Raw genomic sequence first — 22,416 nt, 5'->3', positions numbered from 1 at the left:
CCCGCTGTTTTCGTGTTTAATCCCTTAGCCCTGGCACATGTGTCACACCGGGCTACCCATGTTTTGATGTTCTTACCCAAACTGGGCCACCAGAAATGTCTTTTAACTATTTCAAGGGTTTTACGAACACCGGGATGTCCCACCAACTCTCCCTCATGCCCCCACACAAACGCCTTTTTCTGCAATGGTAATGAGGGCAGAAACAATTTGTTCTGATAAAAAGGCAAACCATCTCTCACTCTCCTCTCTGCTATGCCATGAGCCCATGACATCCATTCTCCAGGATACTGATAGGCTCGTACCTCGTCCAAAAACGTTTCAGCTCTTACAATACACAAAACTTTCCCCTCTGGAATGATGGCCTGTTTTTCTTCCACACTTTCAGTGGGCATGGTCTGTCTTGATAGGGCATCTGCTTTTCTATTTTCAATCCCCGGGCGAAAGGTAACTACAAAATTGTATTCGGCAAAAAAAAGCATCCATCTCATTTGCCTTTGGGTTAAATGTCTAGCAGATGACATGAATTGCAGATTCCTATGGTCGGAGTACACCGTGATGGTATGTAGTGCCCCCCATAGGTAATGCCTCCACTCCTGAAAAGCCCTTTTTATCGACAGTAGTTCCTTCTCTGCTATTGTATAGTTGAGTTCAGCCGAACTCAACTTTTTTGACAGAAAGGCCACGGGGTGCAACTGCCCTGTACTCCCATCCCTCTGTGACAATACCGCCCCTATCGCTTCATCTGAAGCGTCTGCCTCAACAATAAAGGGATGTTCTAGATTGGGATGTGACAGCACAGGTGCAGTAGTGAATGAGTTTTTTAGTGTTTCAAAAGCCTCCCCGGCTTCCACCGTCCACTCAAACGGCTTACCCTTTCTCAGAAGCTTAGTGATCGGTACCGCCGTCAACGAGAAATGCATTATAAATCGGCGATAGTAATTCGCGAAGCCCAGAAAACTCTGGACCTCTCTCACATTTCTCGGAACCGGCCAGTCTCGTACTGCCTCTACCTTCCGTTCCGACATTTGCAAACCCGATGGACTGATCATCACACCCAAAAATTCTACACTATACACACCAAACTCACATTTGCTGAGCTTTACGAAAAGGCTATGTTCTTGCAACCTGGCCAACACTCTGCAAACATGTTCCACATGACTCTGGTCATCCATCGAGTACACCAAAATGTCGTCTATGTACACGACCACAAACAAGTCTAAGAACTCCTTTAGCACGTCATTAATCAGGAACTGAAAAGCCGCGGGGGCATTACAAAGCCCAAACGGCATAACTAGATACTCGTATAATCCATACCGCGTCTTGAAAGCCGTCTTCCACTCATCCCCCTCTCTAACCCTGACCAGGTGATAAGCCCCTCGCAAATCCAAGCGAGTATAGATCACAGCTTCTCTCACCTGGTCGATCAACACGGTGATTAGAGGGAGAGGATAACGGTTTCTGATGGTATTTTTATTCAAGACGCGGTAGTCCACACACGCCCTCAGATCCCCATTAGCTTTCGCTATAAAGAAAAGGGGAGAGGCTGCGGGGGAACGAGAAGGTCTTATAAATCCAATGCTCTCATAGTGCGTAATATACTCCCGTAAGTGAGCTGTTTCAGGTACGGATAATGCATATACCCGACATGTAGGAATCACTGCCCCATCAATTAAATCAATCCTACAGTCATAGGCTCTATGGGGCGGTAGCTTCTCTGCTCTACTTTCGCTAAAGACCTCCCGATAGCTTTCGTATTGTTTTGGAAGCACTACCTCTTTCTCTGCCGCTGTAGCCACCCTGAATTGCAAGGCTAACACTGCCCCTGGAGAAGATACATAAGGCACTAAATGTTCCTTGCACATACCAGAAGAGAATAGCACTGTGCGGGATTTCCAGTCAATGGACGGATTATGGAACGTGAACCATGGCATTCCCAGTATTACTTCGTATTGTGGAGCATCTATGATGTTCAATTCCACCCTCTCCACGTGTCTCCCTTCGGAAACCTCTATAGACAACTCCACCTCTGCTGTCTTCTCGGTTATTAAGCCCGACTTAATGGGCTGCCCATCTACCGCTAATACCTCTTCAGGATTATCTCGGGGTACCCTAGGCAATACCAGTCGGTTCACCAATCCATTGTCGATGAAATTCCCTGTTGCCCCGGAGTCCAACATCACCATCACAGAATGGGATTTTTGTTCGCACTCCAAGGACATCTCCAACACCAAGTGGGACTCCGTTTCTCCTATACCAGAGGAAGCCAAGGAGGTGAGTTTCCAATCGGGAACCTCTTCCGCCTTAGACAATGATGGAAGCACTTCTTCCTTCTCTCTTGCCGAGCTTGACACTGCCACCCTTTGATTCTTATTCCAAGTATTGGAGGTCTTGGGTTTTGAAGGGCATTCCCTTACATAGTGTCCCTTTTTTCCACAATACATACAGAGCCCTTGTACTCTTCTACTTTCTCTCTCTGTTTTCGATAAAGGGGGCCTGATCGCTCCGATTTCCATTGGCTCCCCCCCTGACTCTGCAGAGCCCGTAGTTCTGGAAGGAAACCCTGTATTACGGGCGTAGCCCCGGTCCCACTTCCTTCTATCCCCACTCCTCTCAGTCAAACGACCATCCAACCGCAACACCAGATTCACCATGTCAATACAAGTGGTTGGCTGTGGGTCTATGTGCGCCACTGCGTCCTTCAGTTCATCCCTTAAACCCTGATAGAACAGGGACATTCTTTTACCCTCAGGCCATTCTGTTTCGGCTACTAAGCGATTGAAAGTAGTCAAATACGTTACTAAATCGCTTCTCCCCTGACGTAATGACAATAGCTCTTTATCCGCACTAAAATTGGTGGCCCTTCTGTCAAAAACCTTCTCAAATTCCTCCCTGAACATATTCCAGTTGGACAGCATGGCATCGTCGTTTTTGACTAAGGGCACCGCCCAATTCGCAGCATCCCCCACCAAATATGACAGGGCAAACGCCACCCTAGAGTGATTAGTTGGAAAAGACGCCGGTTTGCATGAGAAATGTAACATTATTTGTGTCATGAAGGCCTGTGTTTTGTGTGGATCCCCTCCATAACGTTCAGGAGTAGCTAAAGGAATGGGGGGAGGAACTGTAACTTGAATCTGTTGTGCCCCCGAAGAAAAAGGGTTTTTTGACAACTGCTCGACCCTATCCTTCAGAGCCACAGCTTCCGCCTTGGAAGCCGCTAATTCTTGCTGAACTAAGACCAAAGCCCTCAACACATCATCCAAGGTGGCCATATGTACCCCAGCCGGACCGGGCAGTATGCAATTCGTGGGTTAGTAATTCTGTCAGACTCCACACTGCAGGATCCGGCTGATGCACATAAAACTCCACCTCCCGATCTCACCAACACACTGGCTATAAAAACACAGTGGGTTCGAGCGATAGGGCGAGGGAAAAAACAGGAGACCAAGGAAGGGAAAGGAAGGGGGCTGCTGGGAAGGGATAGCTGAAAGACAAGAAAACAAAACAATGCACAGGTTAGAACGATTATTTCATACCCCTGTCTCTCTGCTTCTTGTAATACTATCTGTAAAGGGTTCACCTTTCTAGAATTAATGCACTCCTCCACCTCCCTGTATATCCTGGTTGTGAATAGCCTCCTCTCTGTACAAGGATGAATTTATCTGCACAGGTTTCCTATGGATGGTAAAAAACAATTAGATCTGAGTCACACCTCCTACTGTAGAAGGTATATTCTGATGTCATAGACACAGCACCTACCCCTCCTTGTTTGGAAAGAGTCTTTAAATAAACGAATATCCTCCACCTATGTGTTGCCAAAAACCAAAACAAAGTTATGCTCTTCCAAATGAATTTTTAGTGTCACTCTTAAATGCAAGGTTCTCTTTTAGGAACACGGCAAGACGTAGCTTCCTACTACTGTCCTCCGCTTCCTTTTCAAATATAACCAATTGTCTCCAAAAGCCTTTTTTCCCCCAACACGGCAAGATGTAGGCCTTCCCACTATCTTCCGCTTGGTTAAATAACAGCCTAAGACACTAGTGCCGTTCTTCGTAGCGGCAGCGCGCGGAGAGTTCCCCACTGCACTCCGCTCTCCGGCGAGAACACTCGCAGGTTATAAATCACCCAGATCAGTTCTTTTTACATACAGTTTTCCTTTAGGTTGCATCACCTTTTAATCTCGCTGCAGCGCGTTTAACATCACGCGCTGCCAAAGTACTCACTGTACCAACAAGACGCTTCTCCTTCCTTGTCGCGTTTCCTCAGCGAGAAGCTCCCAGTCCGTTTAACGAGCGGCTAGAGCAGACAGCGTGTGCTCAGCCAAATGTACGGGAAAATCCTTCCCCGCCAACTCCGGAATGAAAACGGTACCATCGGCACCCAGCGCGTTCCAAACGCACACGCGCTGCAGATCGCTAACACTCCAACAAAAAGGCTTCTATAACATAGTCCCATGAGAAGCCAAGAAACCACAGCCAGGATAGTCACACAATCACTAAGGATTACAAAATTACTAACAGGAAGTACTGGGTCCACCTGACATTTATAGGACCCCGCCCCCTGTATATGCATTGTGGGACTTGTAGTTCTTAAACATTAGGTAGGCGCCTTGTTGAATCCTGACACTCACCATACACTGCTAATTTCCTCCCATATTAGATCACCCATGACCTGTTCTATGACATAATTGATAACATTACTGAGACATCTGAAATAGCATGATTGATGACAACGCTGTGCATGGAGGGAGTGAGAGTTATAGTTACTTTTGAGTACAAGTTATAGTTATTGAGATAACTATAACTTGTGTATTTCAGTAGTTTTGTTTGTTTAAAACATTGTTTTAACTGACATTTTCACCTAACTATAACATCCCTTTAACCTTTGTTTTTTCCATGAAAGTAAGGTCTACGTGCAATGAAAATTTTGGAGTGATCTGTGTAGAGGGGACAGAGAAATAGGGGCACGAAATAAGGGTGCGCTTGTAATGTTAATTCCCTTAGGAATGAGTTGTCGAACCTACATCCCGAACCACTGGACGGAATTACAAGAAATTTGGCAGAAAGGGATAGGCTGTTACGCGGATTGTGCTTTTTATTATTTGGTGCAAATCAGTTCTGTAGTTTTTCAGAAATGTAAGTTGAAAATTATAGTGATATTTCTGGTTGCAAAGCTATCGCAAAAAAAGACAAGCTCGGCCAGGGCAATGCACTGCTCTGATTGGCTGTCAACAGTCTCACCAGGCAGTGTTGGCAGCCATCTTGGGACTCGGCTTCACTGAGTCCCCCAGCAAAAAAATGAAAAAGAAAGAAAAGGGGCAGGGTAGGAATACCCTGACCCCTCAAGCCATGGTGTTGGGGTTCACCAGGGACCCCGTCACCACATAAAAGCATTTTTTTAATCAACCGCAAAATCACAAATTTGCTGCAATTTTTTTTTTAAAAGCAATCGCGGGCTGCCGCGCTTGCTTTAGACTAACTCCCGGGTGGACCAAATCCCGTAAACATGGTAAAAATAAAGAAAGGGGCACACAGGCCCCACTCTCCTTGGGCTATTTAAGGCCCTGGGGACTGCCACCTCCCGTGGGGAGTGTTATAATTATATGCGAAGGAGCCTTGCGCCTCCCCCACTGCCCCAGAGACCGCCACCTCCCCAAGGCATCAATGTTAACATAAAATAATGCGGGGGAGGCCCGCCATCTCTACGGGCAACATAATTCAATTCTTTTTTTTTAATTGCGGGGGAAGCCCTCTGCAGCCCTGGGGGACCGCCACCTCCACAGGTCTAAAAAAAATAATAATGTATGGGGCTCTGGCCCCCCACACACGCCCAAGGGACCGTCCCCTGCCTGGGGCAGTAATACAATATTTAAGGGGGTGCTTTGCGGCCCGCCGGCCCCGGGAACCACCACATCCCCGGGGCTTACTGAACAAAAGAGAGCCACCATTCCCGAAAAAAAAGTAATTAAAAAAACGGTAAGTCACCAGAGGCCACGCCCCCTTACCCACCTCTCTGCAAATGTGCGTCCTGGTGCTGAGGTGGTTGGGAAAGGAAGTTTCCTTGAACGCTGAGAGTATTTTGAGGCAAACTAGCCATCTTATTATCTCCAGTAAGTCCCAGAAAGCGGGATTGCTGAGAGGACTTGGAGGCTGCACCCCTTTTCTCCACCACACTGCAAACATGCCTCCTGGGGCGCTTGAGGTTCGGGAATTAATTCCACTTTACTTCTGAGGGCCTCAGGACTAAAGTGGACTACTTCCCCCAACTAGTAGTGTACCAGGCGGTGCGTTTACAGAGTGATGGAGAAAAGGGGTGTGGCCTCTCAAAGCAATCCTGCTGTGTGGGACTTACTGAAGGTAACAGGAGAGGTAGTTGACCCCCAAAGCCGTCTCAGTAACCAGTAGTTCTCATGGTGCACTACTGGTTACTGGTCGTGAATAAAGTCCATTTTACTCCTGGGGGACCTTGGGGGCCAAGAAGCCCTCCAGGTACCTCCTGTAAGTCCTACTCAGTGGGATTCTTGAGAGCAGGTCGGAGGCCCAGCCTCCTTTCTACACAAATCTGCAAACACGATTACTAGTTTAAAAAACATTGAAATTCACTGACAGCACCAAAGGTTACAGGGACGTTATATTTAGTAAATGGAATTGAAAAACATCAGAAATTCCCTGAAAAAACCAAGGGTTACAGGGACGTTATAGTTAGTGTCAGATTTCACTCATACCGAAACAGTGAAATTCAGTAATTATAGTTACCTGAGTAACCATGACTTACGCCCTCGCAATGCACTGCTTATGACCTCACATATTACATCACTCAGTCATGTCAGTGACATTACTCTTGACATCACTGATGACATCTCAAATTACACCACTGATGACATCACTGATGACACCTTCCAGTGAGTGCAAGCATTTATAAGAGTTTATGATTTTTAAGCATACATACTAAGGTACTACAAAACTTAAGGTAGTATGCTAGGTGTACTACTAATGAGTGATAATACTTTTAATATATCATTTGAGTGTGTGTGACTCTATGTATCCTTGTGCATATGGGTGTGTGAGTGGCTGTATGGGTGTATAAGTGGCTGTGTAAGTAGCTGTATTGGTGAATGAGTGGGTGTGTCAGTGGATGTGTGGCTGGGTTAGTGATGGTGTAAGTGGCTCTATCAGTGGGTTAGTGGGTCTGTAGGGACTGTATGGGTGAGTGAGTAGGTGTGTGAATGGCTGTATGAGCAAATGTCTGGGTGTGTAAGTGGCTGTATGGGTGAGGTGAGTGGCTTTTTGAGCAGGTGTTTCGTTAAGTGACTACGTATGTGAGTGACTGTATTGGACAGTGAGTGTCTGGGTAAATGGCGGCATGAGTGGGTACAGGGATATGTGATTTGGTATGTAAGTAGCTGTGTGAGTGACTCTATGAGGGCTTCCATGGGTGAGTGAGTTATGAAGAGAGGTACATTGGGCGAGTGAGTGGGTGTGTGACTTTGTAGGTAAATTAGTGGGTGTGTGAGTAACTGTATGGGTGAGTGTGTGGGTATGTGGCTGGCGGTATGGGTAAGTGAATGGTTGTGTGAATGGGAGTACAAATGAGTGATTCGGTGTGAGTGGCTCTATAGAGGAGTGAGTGGGTATGTGAGTACTGGTAGAGGTCTGTGAATAGGTATGCCAGTGGTTGTATGGGTGCGTGAGTGGGCGTACAAGAGGTTATATGGGGTGTGAGTGGGGGGGTGAGTGGTTGTGTGGATTATGCCATTTGAGAAGTCATCAGTGATGTCACTGACCATGTCATGAGTGATGTAACGTGAAGTTCTAAGCAGTTCATTGCAGGGCGTAAGTTATAGTAATCTCAGTTAACTATACCTGCTGAATTTCACTTGTTTTGTACGAGTGAAATCTGACCCTAACTATAACGTCCCTGTACCCTTTAGTTTTTTCAGTGAAGTTCTACGTTTTTTTAAAAGCTAATTACTAACTTTAACGTCCATGTAACCTTTGTTTTTTTTCAGTGAAAATATATAGTGTATTTATTTATTGGAACTAATGTGGATAAACAGCAAGTGCCTGCACTCTATAGATGCTCTAAAACAAACAACAGGCAGAGATATGACTATAATGCTATGAGGGGTGCACAGAACGTCACCTGAAAAGAAAACGTGGTTTACTCCAGTCTTCTTGGGTGTAAAGCAGTCTATTTATTTCAAATTGTACCTATGTGCAAAAAAAGTATTAAGGCTGTTAGGAGAAGTTCACTTGAACATGTTCAGTTATGAGTTACTCTATCATACCGATCTTATGTATGTAATATATAAACCTCTTCATTAAAGTAAAACATGTTACCCTCCTCCTAACCCTGATGGGGGATGTGTCACAATTATATTGGTTATTTATACATTGTTAGTCATTGCTCAGTCCTTTGGGAGGAACATGGTACGTCTGGGAGGAATAAACTTGAGGCTAAGTGGGTCTATGCCAAGTGTCTCCTAAGCCCTTCCTTCACAGATACCACCAGGTCACACTCTGTTCTTTCAAGAGTCTATTGCAGAATCGGTGCAATTTTCCTAGTAAACCACTTCTTTCTGGATTGGTGGTCACCAATAAAACATATTCTGCAATTTGCACGCCATCATCATCAGGTCAGGGTTTGTCAGCTAAACTATCCTTTCTTCTAGCAAACAGGATACTAACAGGGACATGCATCAGTATTGCTTTTTGCGATTCCTAAATTGCGAAAAATAAGGAATAGCAATTAAGGAATTGCAAAATGCAATGCATCAAGAAATCGCTAAATAAATTGCGATTTCTTAGTATTCCTTAATTGCCTCTTCCGCAAATTGCGAGTCGCAATTAAGGAATACCTCCCCATTCATTCCTATGGGCCTAGAGGCCCATACGAATGAATGGGAAGACATTCTCAATTTGCGATTCGCAATTAGCGAATCGCAAATTGAGAATGCGATTTGAAGGGTGCAGGGGTGTCCAAAGGACACCCTGTTGCACCCCTGAAATCAATCTGTGCACATATGTTGTGCACAACATGAAACTTTGAAAAATACACAAAAGCGCATTTTTCAAAGTTTTCGCAAATTACCATGAGGTTCAACCTCATGGTAATTTGCTCCCCCTAATTGCGAAATCGCAATTTTTTAAAGTTTCATGCATTGCATTTAAGGAATCGCAAAATGCGATTCCTTAAATGCAATCGCAATTTGAGAATTCGCAAATATTTGCGAATTCTCGAATTGCGAGGGCCTTCACCCTTCATGCATTCCAAAAGCAGATTTTGCGATTGCAAACGGCCGAATTTTGCGATTCGCACCGTTTGCGATCGCAAAATCCTTTGATGCATGTGCCTGTAAATCTCAAGGATTAACGAGTCACTGTTTTCTCATCAGCTTCAATTAACACCAACACTACATTGTGACACATTCTGGGACATTTCTTAAAGAGTGGAAAAATATCAGTTGCATGCCCTTATCACATTCTACTTCGGCCATAGGTTTCCCTTTGTTGAGACTGAAGAGGATCCACTTGCTAACCCTTTATTGTGGTACTAAGTTTAAACCATGCTGTCCAACAGGACACACAATCACCTCCCCCGCCCATGCATCCCATTCTTCAATTCCAACATGCCTGTCTCACATTGTCAGTGTTATTTGGTTGATCTTCCATTAGTGCTGCTTAACTAAGAATCTGAAATAGATGGGATTCACCACACAGCACAATATATCCCGAAGTAGGGCACACCCAACAACCACACAGGCAGACCTCGTTCAAAAATGAAATATTAGGATGTAATAATCAGAAATCTTCTTAGAAACATCCCCGGTATTGAGTAAAATGGTGACAGAGTCCAGCAGCAACTTAATTCTGCTGTTGCCAATCAACCCCCACACATGGATAACCTGACTTCAGGCCTTCCAAGCACTACATCTTTTGTACTTGTTCACTGAGAGAGGGAATCCTGCATTACTCCTTTTGTGTTACTCTTGTACTGCATAGGAGATGAGAATGTCTTTTTGCTGCCTGTGCTGTAACTATTTTGAGTGTGTATGTGTATTCACTTGGGGGGAAAAGCCATGCTCTGACACTCCCCATATACCTGTTTTCTCTGTGCAACACATCTCCTTACAGAACACTGCATTACTTTTATTTTCAGAACCCCGTTTCATATAAAACCACTATTTAACTGCATCTTTGCCTTTGTCTAGTACTCTACGGCCTTATGGCTAGAGATACCAAACACATACATACAGAATGAAGCATGCTCTTCTGCTGTATGTTCTGTACGGCTATCCATGAGAGATAATTGCACTGGTGGACTTCAAGTTAGATGATTCTAGACTTTACTCATGTTGAAGAGAGAGGATCAGACATTTTTCTCTGATAGAATGCGCTCACTAGATGAGAATGGCTTGCATGTAGATGCTTCTAGAGGAGATCTTTCTTCAAATGGTTATTACAAATTGCTTTATGAGTACTTTGACACTGTGGGTGCAAGGGATTGCTATGTATGCATGCCTCCTATGTTCTATCGATCCTGAAATTGTGTTGTACTCTCCCTTGTCTGGGTGTTGCCAAAACCTGTATTTTTCTTGACTATAATATTACTGATTCGATTTGTCTCTGCTCTCTGAACAATTGTTAAGCGTTCTCATACCTGCAAGGGCAGTGCTTTAAATGGGAAACAATAAGTGCAGGTACTCATTAAAATGAGCTAGAGGTGTGCAGAACACACCAAAACACATGAGAAATGTGTTTCTATAAACAAAGCAGGTTATCTCATTACACAAAATGAAAGACAAATGTGATAATATGTTACCATTTCCTTTTTCTTTGCAATAGATGGCATGGCATACTGTTAATTGCTGTTTGGCACAATACTGTATATTTTTGAGCACGTGAGTAATAAGAAACTGAAATGCCCCCACTTCGAACCAAAGCTCTTATGGCACCAAGCAAATGAAGCACTTCATCAAGACCCTCTCCACTAGATATCTCATGTCTCTTCCATCAATCTAGCCTTTCAAGCTACCATTAACCTGCTGATGTCCACCACTTAACCTTTACATTCTGTTGTCTATTCAGTTTTTCACCATTCTGTCTGTCCACCCTTCCATATCCAAACCTATCCATCCATCTCCTAACCTATCCATCCATCCTTTCACTTATCCTTCTCTTTATCCACCTTTTCACTCATCCATCAATCTTTTTGCTCATCTATCCATCGACCCTTTCACTCATTTATTCCATCCACCCGTTCATTCCAACTACACTTTCACTCCAGCCTTCCTTTCACTCGCCCATCATCCACCCTTTTATCTATCCTCCCTCCCTTTAATTCATTCATCCAATCTTTCACTTATTTACCTATCACCTGCCCTTTTTTCAATCATCCACCCTCTTTCACTCATCCATTCATTCTTTCACCGATCCATCCATCCACCCACCCACCCATTCATTCACCCACCCATCCATTCATTCATCCATCCAACCTTTCACTTACTCATCAATCCACCTTTTCACTCACTCACTCACCAACCCTCCCTTTTACCTTATTTATGAACCTTTGCCAAGCAGACATGTACACACAAAGTGCCACAAATGTTCTTTAAAATACCTCCAAGAGTGTCTGGATTCTCTCTCTCTTTCTCCCTCTTTTTTTCTTACAAAAAACAGGCATACAAATGCATGCAAACACACAAACATAAGCAAACACACCAAAAGACTTGGGTATGATGAAAGCCATTTTATACTCTTCACCTACCATGTTTTTTTTTTGTCAAACCAGATTTTGTTAAGTTTTAGTGACAGAGAGAAAAGAGACTTGCGACAGTCCCGCATGTCATCCCACGCAGGGGGTAGCTAAGCAAGGCATACAAGATATGACACCAAGTCCAGGTGGGATAACAGGTACCCAGGCAGTAAATGGCCAAGGCCAACTTAGAGATCAAGAGCTTAGCGGGGGTCACATCACTATCAGGTGAACCATTGGAGCTCAGTCTCGGGAGGAGCAGTGATAAAGGAGGCTCTGACAACCGTGGGAGTTGGTAAGCCCACATCCCGTAAAGGCGGAGTGCCGTCACTTTAATATGTCAGACTGTCGCAAGCACATGAACCAAAAGAACTCCCCCATACCCATATCCCTCCCCCCACCCCTAGTGGTGGTAGCAATGGCTGCAAAAAAACCCAAAATCTATTCATTCGAGAGCTGGACAATCACACTTGAAATAGATGGAGAGCTCGCACACTGGGCGGACAGACAGCCGAGGGAAGACCCTTAGATAAAAAGCGGACCAGGAGGCCCCAACGGAATGTGAAATTCTTAAAGTCATCCCTGAAGATATCAGCCATTCTCTCCATACTCAACAGCTTCCACAGTCTCATGTGCCACAACGAAATTGCGGGGGCTTCTTTCTTTTTCCACGCCGCGGCCAGAGTGAGCTTGGCCGCCCCCATACATAACCACATTATCTTTTTATCCGCTTTGGTCTGGAGAGTGAGGGCCGGGTCTCGGAGTCCTAGTAAGATATGAGCCATCGAGTCCAAGATCGGATACCCCAACATCTCCTTAACATGAGATAGGATCTCTCCCCAGTAGGGGCGAATGACAGGGCAATCCCACCAGATGTGGCGACAGTCACCCAGTAGACCGCATCCCCTCCAACACCTATCAGAGGAACCAGGAAATATCTGACGCAATTTGGACGGGTAGAGGTACCAATCCATCATTGTTTTGAGGTGCGCCTCGCAGAGCTCCACTAAATGGTTGTGTTTAGCAATGTCTACCCACAATCGGGACCATTCCTTGTCTGATATGTCGCAGTTGAGGAGTTCCTCCCACATGCCCGTGTATCGAGGTCGGGGGCTCTGGTCGTAAGAAGAAGGTTATAGATTAACGTGATAACCCCTCGCATGGTGGATGTTCTAGGGAGGAAGGCCTCGAAGGGAGTAAGTGGCCTAGTGGCTACATCTCTAACCGCAGGGGAGTGCGCCCAATGGAGGAGCTGGGCATGGTGGTATCGCTCAGTCGGCTGGATGCCATAGTCCTGCATAGAATTGTGAAAGGTAAGTGGCGCTGAACCATGGAACAAGTGTGTAAGGGCCAAGCAGCCTCCCTCCCTCCAGGCATCAAAGGGACCCTCAACAGCCACAGGTGGGAAGGCCGGGTTAAAGTGAATCGGCGTATAGGGGGAAGGGAACGACGTCCAGCGTTCATCACAAGAGACCGAGTCCCACACCTTCAGGGTAGTGCTGGTGGGAGTACTGATGTAAGCGTTTTTGGGTCTATCACTCTTAGGTTTCCAGACTAAGTCCCAGATCGACCTACCCGCCACACTCCGGTCCATTTGGAGCCAATGTTTCTCCGACATAGGCTGAGTCCATTCTACCAGTACCCGAAGTTGCGCCGCCTTGTAGTACAACTGCATAGCGGATAAACCTACCCACCCTTCCTTCCTTGGGCGACGTAGCGTAGCAAAGGCGAACCGTGCCCGACCCCCTTGCCAGATGAAACGTAACATCAACGTTTTAACTCGTCGGAAGAATTCCCCGTCAAGCACTATGGGGAGTGCCTGGAAGAGGTATAGAAGCATGGGGAGGAGTGACATTTTAATTGCATGGATTCTCCCTAGCCACGAAATAAACATTGGCTTCCAGCGGGCCAGTTCAGTCTGGATTTTCGCCAGCAAAGGAGGAAAGTTAGCGGAGTAAAGTCGTTCAAGTGTGGGCGTCAATTGGATCCCCAGGTATGGTATGGAGGAACTGGACCAGGGCAGGGGTGTGAGCGGCTGGAAGCGAGCCACCTCAGCTGGTGCGAGCGTGAGGTTTAGAACGTATGGTTTTTCATAGTTGACCTTGAAACCCGCTACCAGTTCGAAGCGTGAGAGGGCATCCCGGACCCGCGGAAGGGAGAGGCCCGGATCCGCGAGAGAGAGGAGGACATCGTCAGCAAATAGGGTGATCTTGTGCTGTTCTCCCGTGAAGGGGAGACCCCGAATATTCGGGTCTTCCCTCATTGCCACAGCCAGCGGCTCAATGCTCAAAGCAAAAAGAAGGGGGGACAGTGGGCAACCCTGCCTAGTGCCCCGGGAGTGCGAAAAGAAGGCCGAGAGGTGACCGTTGACCATCACCCTGGACCGGGCTGGCTGTAATTTGCTCTAAGCATCGTCAGAAATTTAGCTGAGAAGCCAAACGCCGACATGGTCCGAAACAGGAAACCCCAATCCACTCGGTCAAAGGCTTTCTCAGCATCGAGGCCTACCAGGACCGCCAGGATTTTGAACTTGTTGGCTTTCTCGATCAAGTGTATTACCCTCCTAGTATTATCGTGGGTCTGGCGTCCCTTAATAAAGCCAGATTGGTCTGGGTGAATGAGGGCTGGCATCAAGTGGTTGAGCCTCCGAGCTATGATGGAGGAGTAGAGTTTAGCGTCTAGGTTGAGGAGGGCTATCGTTCTATAGGAGGAGCATTTCGATGGGTCTTTCCCCGGTTTGGGAATGACCGATATGAGGGCTTCAGCCATGGAATTCAAAGTGATCCCCTCCTCCGCCGTTGTGTTAAATAGGCGAGTCAAATAATCACTGAGTTCGGCTGCAAAGGTCTTATAAAAGACAGCCGTGTATCCATCCGCTCCCGGGGCCTTATGGGGTTTTAGGCCTTTGATTGCCTCCAGCACCTCCTCTCTAGTAAAAGGGGCAGTGAGGAGCGCGTTCCATGCCTCTGACACCTGGGGGAGCGGGAGCGCCCCCAGGTAGTCCCTCTGTGCGTCGCTATCCAAGGACTCTCCTCGATAAAGAGCCTTGTAGAAGTCACCAAAGAGGCCAGCCTTGGCCCCATCCTGGTGAGTCAGGACTCCTGTCGCGTCACGGATGCCTCTGATGTACTCCCTCGCACGCTTGTCTCGGAGCTGCCGGGCCAGATGATTCCCAACCTTGTTCCCCTGCGAATAGGAGAGGTGCCCTAATTTCAACAGCGTATATTCTGCTCTATTATTGTAGTGGGCCCGGAGTTTACCCCTGACGGCCGTAAGTTTTCTCAGTGTTTGCCTGGTGGGGTTCCGTTTGTGATCCTGTTAGAGTGTAAGAAGCTCTCCCTCAAACCCCTCCCTGTCCATCCTGCGCTGCTGGTTAAGGGCAGCGTTAAGGCCCAGACAGGTGCCACGGAGAAATGCATTGAAGGCGTCCCAGGTGGTAAAAATTGAGGTGTCTCCAGGGTCATTAAGGTCGAAAAATTCACGGATCGCTTTCCGTAGTTCCTTACAAGAGGGTTTGTCCCGAACCAAGGAGGCTGGAAAGTACCATTTACGTTGCGTACTGTCCCCCCCCACTCCAAGAGAGGCAGATGGCGAGCAGGCTATGATCTGAGACTGAAAGAGGAAATATCCTGGCCTCCTGCAGTGACCCCCGTAGGGACTGACTTAGAAAGATATGGTCGAGGCGGGAATAGGAGTGATGTACGTGGGAAAAAAAGTATAGTCCCTGGATTGCGGATGGAGAGAGCGCCACCCATCTATAAGGCCCATAGTCTCTATTGCCCGTTGCGTCTCATCGGAGAACAGACCCGCCTCTGATCTCTGATGATGAGTGCAATCTAAGTCTCTGTGCCAAACCAAGTTGAAGTCTCCCATCACAATTAGAGGACCCTCGACAAAGTCCATTACAGTACGAAGGAGCCCCTGAATAAACCCGTTTTGGCCTGCGTTGGGGGCATAGAGGACAAGGAAGGTACAAAGTCGACCGCGCAGTACACCCTTAACGGCAAGCCAGCGTCCCTCCTTATCGCTACTAACTCCCAGGGGTTGGAAATGTAGGGCCGAGCGGAATAAAAGCGCCTCTGCGTTTAGTGGTTGCTGAGGACCTATAAATAAGGGGAAATTGCTTGTGTTTGAGGTGGGACTCGTCCACTCTAGTCAGGTGGGTCTCCTGGAGACCCACCACATCTAGCTGATGGTCAATGATATATCTCCAGACCTTCTGGCGTTTCTGAGGGGAGTTCAAGCCTTTCACGTTCCATGATCCAAAGGTGAGCAGCATCACGGAGTGTGTACCAGGACTCGCTCTGTATTCGGATTCAGGTTGGATAACTCACACCTCCACCGGCCAAGCAGACCCAATCCCCGTCCCCCCATCAGGACAAACCCCCAAATCAGTACCTCCCCAGGGATGTCCCCCAACACCACAACATCAGTCATCACTTGTAGCTCACGTCCCAGTCTCTCCAGCTCACCAAACATCTCGCCACGCAGCCAGCAATCATCCTCCGCCGGCCAAACCCAGCTACCACCACTAACCTCCCAGACCCTCCCCACCGCCCCCCCTTCTCCCCCCTCCCTCCCAGCCTCCCAAAAAGGTCATCACCAACAGGTAGTAGAAAACAGGGCGGTGATGAGGTCCTTGACAATTGGCCCTATAGAGGCCACCCAGAGGTGAAGGTCGCGGGAAAAGTTAGAGTCCCACCAGTTCCTGGGGCCGGGGTGGTTCCGTAAATCAAACATGGATTACACACGGTAGCTTGTAGAGATGTGCCCCTCCGACGCCTCCACGCTGTCTTCATGGGGCTCATGCTGCTGAGGAGCTGTCCTGTGACGAAGCCTCCATTACCCGGGCCACCGAGGCCACTGCTGCTCCCCTCTCGTGTATGCTAATAGTGGGGTCTGGCCTTCGTGCCACAGCAGGCGGGCCCACTCTCTGCCAAGATGAAGAATGCCGCCGACGCCTCGGCGTGGGGCCTTGCTCCTCGGGGACCGGCGAAGTGCCGAACAGGTCAAGGAGCTCTTTAGCTGCCTACAAAGAGCGGATCTGGACCAGCCTGTTCTGCCCTCGGAAGATAAGGCGAAAAGGGTGGCCCCAGGAGTAGGCCACATTCTGATCACGCAGATATGCAGTTACTGGCCGAAACTCACTTCTCTTTTGCAGCGTCGAGGCCGCCAGATCATGGAATAACTGGGGGTGATGGTCACTGAAGAGCAGCGGGTTAATGCCTCTCGCTTTTCTGAGCTCGGAGATGTCCTCCTTTATAGCGTTGAATAGTTCCACCATGAAAGCCTTGGTGGCGGGTGCCTCGTCATCTCCCTTCAGGGGGGATTTGCTGGTTCCCGGTGGCATCGTCGGTTGGGTGGTCTTCGAGTGCCCCTCCTTACCGGGCTTATCCTTGCGGGGTCTGGTGTTCATGGTGCCAGCTCGGTACGGGCGGTCTAAAGGACAAGACCAGATCTCCTCCCCCTCGGTGCAGGTGCACTGCATGACCAGTCCGTGCAGGTGAGTCTCCTCAACGCCGGCCCCTTATAACAATGGAGCGACCGGGGATAAGGTTCTGCGCTGGTCCCGTCACCCTTGCTACCCAGGACAGTAGGCCAAGCACCGCCCGCTGTGGGCAGAACCGGGCGCGATGCTATCTGGCCTCCTTAGGGGCTCTTAGTCTCTCCAGTCCGGCTCCGGTGCTCAGGGAGGGGCGCCACAGGGGACCCCCAGAACCCAGACCGGGGGGCCTCTCTCAGCAGTGACCCAGGAGGCAGCGCAGGGCCTCCACCGGTAGCAGGCGCAGGGCAGGGCCATCACCTCTCTCCGTCGGCAGGGTCGTAGGGCTCACCTCCGCTGTTCAATGCCCCACTGCCAGTCCGCCACTCAGAAGCAGCCAGGGAATGCCGGAGTCAACGCCTCCGGGGCGGCTCCACTCCGGGCCACCGCGATGCAGGCCGCAGGCGTGCCCCGTCAAAGGGTCCGCTCAAATCTTCTGCCGATTTGAGGAGGCTGAGCGCTCCCCCCGAGCCCCCATGCGAGCCGTCTGTCTCACCGCTCTCCTCACCTCCGCACTGGGCTTCCAGCCGACGATCGCTGCAGCAACCCGGCTTCTGGAACAGTCAGGCCTGTGGGCCCCAAGCCGCGGCCTCAGGTGGGAAGGGCTGCCCGGCAAGTGCAGCGCCCAGAGGGTCGCGAAACTCGAGGGCCGGTGCGGCTCTCCCGATGCCAGCAAGGAGCTCTCCCCTCCAAGAGTCGCCCAATCTCCGCCGCTGCACCTGCCTCAGTGCGTTGCCCTCACAGCGGCAGTGGCGGCTCCTCTGTCTCCGTCGGGCCCTCCTCCGTAGCCGAGACTGCCGTCACCCAGCCTCGCTGATGGGTAGGCCGCCTCCGGGTCACTCCTCGGTCCCGAATCGGATCCGATACAGCTCCGCAGCGGACCGGTAAACCCCTCCGGCCGTCTCTCCGCACTCTCGGCACTTAGGAGAGCCAGAAACATGGGCGAAAGCGCGCCCCAGGAAGATGCTGGTCAAAGCTGATGAAATTGGCGACGGAGGGACTCAGATTCACGTCTCACCTACCATGTTTTTTTTAATTGGCACTGCCAGGGGACTGCCATGATTACTGTGTTTGCACAAATGCACATAATAGTGTGAATTTGATTGACCGCGCAGGTCGTGAATAGACCATGCTCTGTCAAACACAGCGTGATGGTGAGCACCCGGACGCTATTCAAATGAGCCCTGCTCAGGCAATAGTTGAGCTTTGGCTCAGATCGGGGCTACAGAAGTAGCGCCTTGGCTGCCAGAGACACGTTCCAATCCTGCTCACCAGCACTCACATCCAATGAGCCTACTCTTTCATGAGTACTGGTACTCTCCTCTGCAGTAGAGAAGTGCCGGTACTCAGAGTGATAAATTTAAGAAGTTCCCGTACTCCGTACCGGTGAGTACCGGCCCATTTAAAGCAGTGCGCAAGGTTCATGTTCACCCTATATAAAACTTTCAAAATAAATAAATACTGCTGATGTGAGGCCTGTTCAGTGTAAAGAAGGCTTGTCCTACTGTTACCCCCGTACTACCTGTTCTGATGCATGAGGGCATCTTGCCCTGATGCTACCCCTGCAGTACCTGTCCAGGGAGCATGAGGGAATCTTGTCCTGCTGCTACCCCTGTGGTACCTGTTCTGAGTGCATGAGGGCATCTTGCCCTGATGCTACCCCTGCTGTACCTGTCCAGGGAGCATGAGGGAATCTTGTCCTGCTGCTACCCCTGTGGTACCTGTTCTGAGTGCATGAGGGCATCTTGCCCTGATGCTACCCCTGCTGTACCTGTCCAGGGAGCATGAGGGAATCTTGTCCTGCTGCTACCCCTGTGGTACCTGCTCTGAGTGCATGAGGGCATCTTGCCCTGATGCTACCCCTGCTGTACCTGTCCAGGGAGCATGAGGGAATCTTGTCCTGCTGCTACCCCTGTGGTACCTGCTCTGAGTGCATGAGGGCATCTTGCCCTGATGCTACCCCTGCTGTACCTGTCCAGGGAGCATGAGGGAATCTTGTCCTGCTGCTACCCCTGTGGTCGCTTTTCTGAATGCATGGGAGAATATTGCTTTGTTTCTACCCCAGCTGTACCTTTTTTGAGAGGGTGAGGGATTCTTGCCCTGCCTCTACCCTGTGAATCCTGTTCTGAGTGCATGAATGAATCTTGCCTTGCTGTTAACCCTGCGGCATTGGTTCTGAGTATGTGAGGTAATCTTGCCCTGCTGCTATCCCTGCTGTAGCTGTTCTCAATTTCCTTGCTGATGCGTGTGATAAAAAACTCTATCTGAGGAAGGCTTTTGCTTCTGCTGCAGGTGCTGGATGCATGAGGGAAACTTGCACTGTTGCTGTCTTTGTATGTATCTGTGTGATAGTAAGGGAAACTTTTATTGCTACTGTTTTACTCTCTAATATTTTTTATGGAACTTTGGTTGTTACTGCATGTACATTACCTGATCTTCCAACCTAGTGAACCTTGCACTGCTGATATTCAAGTAATACTTTTTCGGTCTGGCATTAGCAAAGAGCTTATGATTTTACTAAAATTAGATGTATATTCTATGTACTTAAAGAGGCTTTCAGACAACCTTCTTCATACATTAGTCTGGTTTTGTGTCTTTCTCATTTTTCTTCCACCCACTACAGCACGAGTCAGTAGCTCAGCCTGGTTCAGCCACAGCTGGACTACAGTTTGCCCTTGTACAAGAAGCACATCCACACATGAAGTATTATCTTAAGTGCCAGGGGCTACTATGCAGTGCTTAATGTGAGCTGGTGGTTTCCGGTGCTCAGCACTGGCGCTTAATTGTCAACACCACACTTATGACAGTCTGCCACATGGTGGCACTGCTCATCTAATTTAGAGAGTAGCAGAACAACAGTTGTTCATGAAAACAATATACATAAACCATTGCTAATACCCGTCTCCGCAGCCATTCCTTTAGCTTTGGGGACCAGGAATAATCTTAACAGTCGCACTTGCAGGTACGAAAGATGGTTAGTAGTTGTTTTGGTACCGCTACTGCCAGCGAAGTCAGGGAGAATGGGTGGCACAAGCTGCAGTGGCCTCCTGGTCATGGCCCTGTCACTTAATATTTTACAAATTAAGCACTGCTACTTTGGCGATGTGTGCTTTTTGAGACCAAACAAAAAAAAAATTTTCAGCCAGTAAGCTTTTTTTTTTTTTTACATTGATGAGAGCCCGGCAGCTACTCCAACTCCAATGTTTTCCAAAAACCATGACAACACAAGCATTGAGAAGTCTAAAATAAGGGTTGGCTTTGTTAATGCCTGCTATGTGTGCAATGGATGCTGGAAGCATTCTTTTCTCCAGTGGATCCCTTCTTTGTGAAGGAAGCTTAGAGCTGCTCAGCTGCTAGGGATGCTGTACCTTGCATGCGCATCACGGACGCTTGCACTGCCCCTACTTGTGCTGTATTTGGTGTGGCTGTGGTTGTAGGAGAAGAGCTGCAGCCATGCGGGAACTGTTCTCTGTGTCCTATAGGAGTCCGTGTAAATATTTGACTCATAGTTCAATGAAATGGGGTAATGACAATGGGGCCACGCTGCCCCTCAAATTGTGCAATATGCACTTGTGATGTCGTACCCTAGATAGTGGACAATACCCCTATGCCCACAATTGCAACGTTTGGTAGAAGGGAAGACGGCTGACAAAATAATTGATATGACGAGTCTAGGGAGATACATCCCTGCGACATTAACACAGTAAGGCTCGTTAGCTGCATTATAAACAACGTAATTTATGTGGTTGATTATTTATGCATCAGAGGTCCTGGCTTTGGAACCAATAGAACGATGCATGTATGTTAGGACTTACAGCCCATTGCTATAATGACCGCGTGTAAACTACAAGTCCCAGAATGCAAACTGCTGTTGGCTAAACAGCGAGTACTGGGTGTAAATGCCAATCGTGGCATGGGGGCAATTGACAGCTACGCATGTATTCGCTACTTCAGGGTATTTGTCTGCTACTCTCAAGCACTGTCGGTGTCGACCTTATCACACCGCGTTAGTTCCAAAAGGGCATAAAACGTGTGTGACTGGGGAACGTCTTTGAGAAGAGTCTCTCTTCAGACCGATAAAACCCCCATAGCCAGGTGATGCCTTTTGACAATAATAGACTTTCTGAATTATTTAAAGCTAAAAAAAAGAGAGTTCCGTTTTTAAAGCATGCCGACTTGCACGTGCTTTCCTTTGTGTCTGAGCCACGTTCCCCGAATGAGTTCCACGGGGGCAAGGATGGTGGCGGGGCCGGGGAACGCTCCAGTTGCCTCGCGGTACAACAGGCTTGTCTGGTTTCCGAGGCCCTGGCTTGTTTGCCTTCCTTGTAACTGTGGAGCGTGAGTGTGGCCAGCCCTCAGCCTGGCCTGCCCGGGCCTCTGCCAGCGTCTCTCCGGGCCCCCGGACTCCCTGCGCCCCTCTCACCCGTGAAAGGCGAGAGGACGGTGCGGTCAGCAGTTCCCGGGCAGCAGCTGGCACTTCCGTGGCGCCCAGACCCCTATTAATAACCGCCCTCTCAGCCCCCGCCTCTCCCTGGCGTTTCCTGCACAATGGCTAACTTCTAAAATGTGACGTTTCAGTGGTAAGACACAACATTCCCGCCGGCGAGGGCAGCGGCGGGGAGAGCAGCCCCCACCCCGGGGCGCGGGTGGAGTGGAGAGCCCGGTGCGCCTGCAGCCAGGATGTGGATGAAGCGGAGGCACAGCGCCCGGGAGGCGAGCCCCCCGCCCGCGGCTCCCTCCCCAGAGGACTCTCCCTCAGGTAAGGCCGCAGGGGGACAGGGCCTGGTGTTACTCAGCCGCCTTCCACCTCCTGAACCGGCAACCCCACTTCTTTTCTTCTTCACCTTGGCACCCACCAGCGCCTGCAGGGAAGTGAACCGTCCTTATACCCCCCTTATTTCAATTCTATTTTTACTACAGTTTGGGATGACGTTATAGTGGCGCACTTAACTTTTTTCAAGCATGCAGTATTCGATCCCGACCCTTCCTGCTGAACTGGGCCGTGGAGTTTGCACAGTGGAAACGTGTTCCTCAGATCGAACCTTTGGAAACATGACACTTTTTTATTGGACTTGCAACTGTTTATTTGCTCATATGGGTGTTTTATCCGGTGTTTCCTA

The 22,416-nt window shown here is 48.8% G+C and overlaps 1 protein-coding gene across 6 annotated transcripts in view; it reads left to right on the top strand.

Annotated features, from left to right (window-relative positions):
- ARHGEF10L (Rho guanine nucleotide exchange factor 10 like) overlaps nucleotides 1-22,416 on the top strand; it is a 763,679-nt gene that overhangs the window by 507,547 nt on the left and 233,716 nt on the right. The window contains exon 1 of one of the 6 annotated variants that reach the window (XM_086922054.1): nucleotides 21,850-22,055. The exons of the other annotated variants lie outside the window; for them this stretch is intronic. Within the exon in view, the coding sequence (XP_086778180.1) occupies nucleotides 21,977-22,055 (79 nt within the window). The 5' untranslated portion in view covers nucleotides 21,850-21,976. Of the gene's footprint in view, nucleotides 1-21,849; nucleotides 22,056-22,416 lie in introns of those variants that run through there. 6 annotated transcript variants of the gene reach the window in all.

This window comes from Lissotriton vulgaris, chromosome 5 (genome assembly GCF_964263255.1).
Source record: "Lissotriton vulgaris chromosome 5, aLisVul1.2, whole genome shotgun sequence".
NCBI lineage: Eukaryota > Metazoa > Chordata > Amphibia > Caudata > Salamandridae > Lissotriton > Lissotriton vulgaris.
The sequence above is the reverse complement of the archived record's forward strand: the minus strand, read 5'-3'. Positions and strand labels throughout refer to the sequence as shown.